Source organism: Peromyscus leucopus, chromosome 1, assembly GCF_004664715.2.
Source record: "Peromyscus leucopus breed LL Stock chromosome 1, UCI_PerLeu_2.1, whole genome shotgun sequence".
Taxonomy (NCBI): Eukaryota; Metazoa; Chordata; class Mammalia; order Rodentia; family Cricetidae; genus Peromyscus; species Peromyscus leucopus.
In genome coordinates this window covers 5,093,275-5,098,058 of record NC_051063.1, presented here as the reverse complement: position 1 = coordinate 5,098,058, position 4,784 = coordinate 5,093,275, and the positions used below count along the sequence as shown (strand labels likewise).

General features: G+C 54.6%; 1 protein-coding gene across 1 annotated transcript; it reads right to left on the bottom strand.

Moving 5' to 3' along the window:
* Ptgdr2 (prostaglandin D2 receptor 2) lies at positions 1–4,466 on the bottom strand. The gene is given in 4 exon segments (XM_028884230.2): positions 1–728; positions 730–1,614; positions 2,666–2,760; positions 4,148–4,466. Coding segments are annotated over 2 exon segments (1,203 nt in total). The 5' UTR covers positions 1,558–1,614; positions 2,666–2,760; positions 4,148–4,466; the 3' UTR covers positions 1–353.
* Between the last annotated feature and the right edge of the window lie 318 nt (positions 4,467–4,784).

Genomic DNA, 4,784 nt, shown 5'->3' with positions numbered 1-4,784 from the left:
ACAGAGCGAGATCCAGGACAGGCACCAAAACTACACAGAGAAACCCTGTCTCAAGGGGAAAAAAAAAAGTGAAAGCTTTGAGGCCAGTGGTCAGGAACCAGGCAGCTCTTCCAAAGGCCACTTCTGCGCCTTGATGATCCTCTCCCAGCTTGATACTGCAAGATTAAAGTGTTTAGGAAAGACTGCTTTCAATTCACTTTGCTCCTGAAGACTCAGTCATGCGTCCTCAAGCTGGTTATTTGGACTCTGCCCAGGAGAGCTATTACCTGGGCCTAGCATTGGCTATGTACATTTTCAACGGGGTATGGCAAGATGCCAGGGGTGTGTTGGCATGCCATCCAGGCTGTGCTGGTCTAATCGGAGGTAGAGCTCAGCGCGTGGTTCAGTGAGCCTCGCTTTTGGGCCTGCACTGGGACCCTCTGCTGGGGCTCTGCACCACCACCCCGCATCCAGCTGATCAAACGTGCAGGATGCAGCCGGGGAAGGCGGCCAGCCAGCAGGAGGGTGGAGGTTGTGGCAGTGGAGGAGGCACGGCGGCGGCGGCTGCCAGACCCACCACTCAAGTCGCTGTCCTCCACCAGCACGCTTTCAAACACGGCACGCAGCGAGCGCCGCAGTTTGTGCATCATGTCCGGACAGGTGAGCACATAAAGCAGCGGATTGACCACACTATTGAAGAAAGCCAGACTGGTGACGAAGGGCAGCCCGCGTGACGCGAGCTGCCGTAGCGCTGGTGACAGCATGGGCACGCGCCTCCAGCAAACTGAAGACATGGTAGGGCCCCCAGCAGAGCACGAAGGCCGCCACGATGGCCGCCACCAAGCGCACGAAGCGACCTGTCCTCTGGCGGCCGCGGTGGCGCAGTTGCAGGCTCACGGCCACGTGGCTCAAGGCGATAATGGCCAGAGGCACCACGAAGGCCAGCAAGAACTTGCTCACCGCCAGGGCCTTCTGGCGGTAGTCACACGTGGCGTCGCGGTCGGGCCCTGGGTTCAAGAGCAGCATATTGTAATAGCACATAATGCGGCCATCCAGCCTCGGGATGGTGTCCCTGAACACGAAGTAGGGTACCGTGTTGAGCACCGCCAGAGCCCAGAGCATCAGGCAGACTCTGTGCGCGACCGCCACCGTGCGGTGGTTTTGTGCCCACACTGGCCGCACCACCTGCAGACAGCGGTCCAGGCTGATGGCGCTGAGCAGGAAGCCGCTGGCAAACATGTTAAGAAAGAAGACCGAGGAGTGAAACTTGCAGAAGGTGGTACCCAGCTCCCACGAGTGGCCCACCGCCAGGAAGTAGGTGAAGAAGGGCAGGGAGGCGGAGGCTAGCAAGTCAGACAGAGCCAGGTGCAGCACCCAGGTGGTGACCACCGTCTGGCGCATGCGACAGCCCACTACAAACAGGATGAGTCCGTTCTCCACCAGACCCAGCAGCGCAGCCAGCCCGTGCAGCAGCACCGACACGTGGTCAATATAGCGGATGCTAGAGTTGCTGTGGCTTGGAAGGTGGACCATCTCCTCTAAGAGTGGACAGAGTGGCTTCAGAGTGACGTTGGCCATGGCAAGGTGGAAGAAAGGAGGGTTGAACCTGGCACCGGGGAACCAGAAGTCTGCAGCCTGGGCAAGAGAGGAACCTATCTCAGAGTTGCCAGTATGCCTGGCCATAGGATGGACACACGGGATCAATGAGGCTGAGCAAGGCAAGGCGCTAACATCCCAGCTGCCCTCCTCCCTCAATGCAGTTTTGGGCAAGCCAAGTATAGCCTTCCTGAGCCTGTGTCCTCCTAACGTGGGTGTCTCTCCCAACAGTCCCTAGCTCGTAGGACCACTGGAACAACAAAATGAGAACTATTCAAAGGGGTGTTGGGTGGGTGGGAAAATAGAAGAGGCCCTGAGTTTGATCCCAGCACCCGGGTATAAAGTAGGGCATGGTGGCACATGCTTGTTATCTCACTGCTGGAGGGGTAAAGACAGGTGGATCCTAGGGGCTCACTCACCAGTCAGCCTAAACTCATCCAGGAAACCTGGATCCCAGAGAACTTAACTCGAAAAGACAAGGTAGGGGACTGGAGAGACGGCTCCACAGAAAAGCACACACTGCTTCTCCAGGGGACCAGTGTTTGATTCCCAGTACCTGTGTTGGGCAGCTCACAATTGCCTTTATAACTTAATTCCAGGGGATCCAATTCCTCCGGCCTCTGTAGGCACCTGCATCCACACACGTACCCCCAAACACACACACATACACACTTTAAAATAATAAAAATATCTTTAAGGTGGACTGCTCCTTAAGCAACATCACTCAAGGTTGGCATCTGACTTATAGAGATACACACATATACCTGCATTCATATGTACACACACATACTTTAAAATAACAAAAATAAATCTTTTTAAGGTGACTGCTCCTAAGGAACACTCGGGGTTGACATCTGACTTCCACACACACATATACATGTACATACCCATATACACACATAAGGAAACTAGCATGAAGCAGGCACTGTATCAATACCATTGTGATTAATGTTAAGAACCTGTCCAAGATCACAAAGGTCAGACCAGGCAGGACTCACTTTCCTGGTCCCGAGAACACAGAGGGATGGGTGTGGCCCCTCGTATGAGATGGGGGTGGGGGGTCTGTACCACCCAACACTCCAGGCCTTACCTTGCAGCAGTTCTTCCTAGAGAGCCGCTCTTGGTCTCAGAGGTGACTGCTTGGGTGTGCTGATTGAGTGAGATAAGGGGAGTTGGCTTTCTCTGCTGATAGAAGGAGAGGAAATAGATAAGAGAGACAAGCGTGAGACCTGGCTGGAGGAACTATCACATGGTGTTACTGGGGACCCAGGGAGGGCAGTGACAGTCCTGTCTACCCCAGGAAGCCCATCCCCATTCACCCACACTGGGACAGTAGCCATATTGAGCAATGACTCAGGTGGTCTGGAAAAGCCAGGTTCTATGCATGCTCACAGCCTCATGGAGAACCCCAGGGCCCTGTAATGAAGGGAGGGCTGAGGGAATCGGACTTTACACCCTCTGCAGCAGAGAGGAAATGAAAGCATGGTGTGGGAACTCAGGTTGTGCCAAGCACCCGTGACCCTCAGGGAATGTGGTAGACCCTCTAACCGATGCTTTTTCTCAGTTCTGGAAGAATGTGCCAAGACTCTCTCCATCCCATTGTTCAGATGAGAAAACTGAGACCCAAGTGTTTAAAGTACTTGTTGAGCCACCCACCACAGCCATATGGAAGAGGGACTGTTCAGTCCTCAGCTCGCCATTTCTCCAGTTTTGCAAGTGATGATAGAGGAAGAGAAGGAAAGAGGAGGGGAGTGCCGGGGATTTCAGAACTCCTCTTCCCAACAGAAAGAGTGGCCAGAATGGAAAAATCTACTCTGTTCCAGAGACCACCTAGGGTGGGGTTCTGGGACACCAAGCTAGAATTTCCCTGACAGAATGCCTCCTGAAGGTAGGTCAGTGGGCAGGCAGACCTGCGACCTCTGAATTCTTCCTGATCCTGCTTCCTAAGCTTTGGCATCTGCCGAGCAGTTACACTCATATTAATCCACTGAGAGTAGCTTTTCAGAAGGGGAAACTGAGGTTCAGAGAGGCACAGCAGCTGGGTCAGTGCTGTGGAGAGAGACTGAGGCTCTCCTCCCAGCAGGCAGGTGTGAGCCACTCTCTCTGCCCTGAGACAGTCCCTGTCAGCTGCAGTGTCCGTCCACGCCATGTGGGATGCCCAGAGAATGCTGCGGCCGCACTCTTGGGAACCACCCAGTCTGATCCCTGGGGCTGCATGGAGACATCTTCAAGACCAGGATCTTGGAGTGCCCAGCAGCCAGGATCTTGCTGTAGTGGGAACCCCAGCTTGCAAAGCCCTGAGCTTAGGTCCCAGTTCCTCAGCTTCCAGCTGGGTGACTTGTCAGTTTCTCTAAGCTTACTGTGTGATCCTGTCCCCACCCCTGAGATTGTCTGGATGGTGGCCATGACTGGACAGCTCACCATTGTGCCAACCATCTAGCTAGCATTCCTTCTGGATATCAGCCCTCCCCAGACTCTTAAGCTCATCCCCTGTCATCCTAGCTAGGAGCAGCCCTCTGTCTAGTCCTGAGAGGGCCCCAAGGCTGCCCAGCCCCTGGGACTGACTCCTTACCTAGCCGCAGAGTGAGCACAGGCTTGAGCCAGGGAGTCTGACAGCTCCTGAAAGCAGCAAGACTAGGCACCAGGCAAGTGACAGGAGAGGAGTGTGCTGGAGGAGGAAATAGCTGTCAGCCCAGAGGGCAGGGGCGGGGACACTACATTCAAGGTCTTTTCATCTCCATCCATGCCGCCAGCCCCTGGTCCGCCCATTCTCTTCATGGAGGATGCTCTGTAACCCAGAGGACAGTGTAAGTCCTTGACTGCCGATACCCTGACATGAAGATCCTCTGCAGAGAAGTGTTCCAGCTCTTCTGAGCTCCCAAAGCAGCATGGGTCCCTGTCCCCAGAGGAACAGAGGAAGCAGGGTGGGGCCATGGGAAGAGCACAGAGACTCTTGGCCAGGAGGTCGGTCGCCTCCCTTTGCTGGGTACTGTCAGCTGTGAACAGGAACAAGATCTTCTCACAGCAAGTGGTAAGAGTGGAATGAGGCAGGTCACAGGAGTACCTGGCACATAGTAAATGCTCACAAAAACAGCTTCTTCCCCATCCACAGAAAAGTGGGGAAAGTAGGTAGCTGCTGTATAATGAGGGTTCTTATGGAGAATAGAGCCCAAGTCCAGGATAGGAGAAGATCGAGTCTCAGCAGTTTG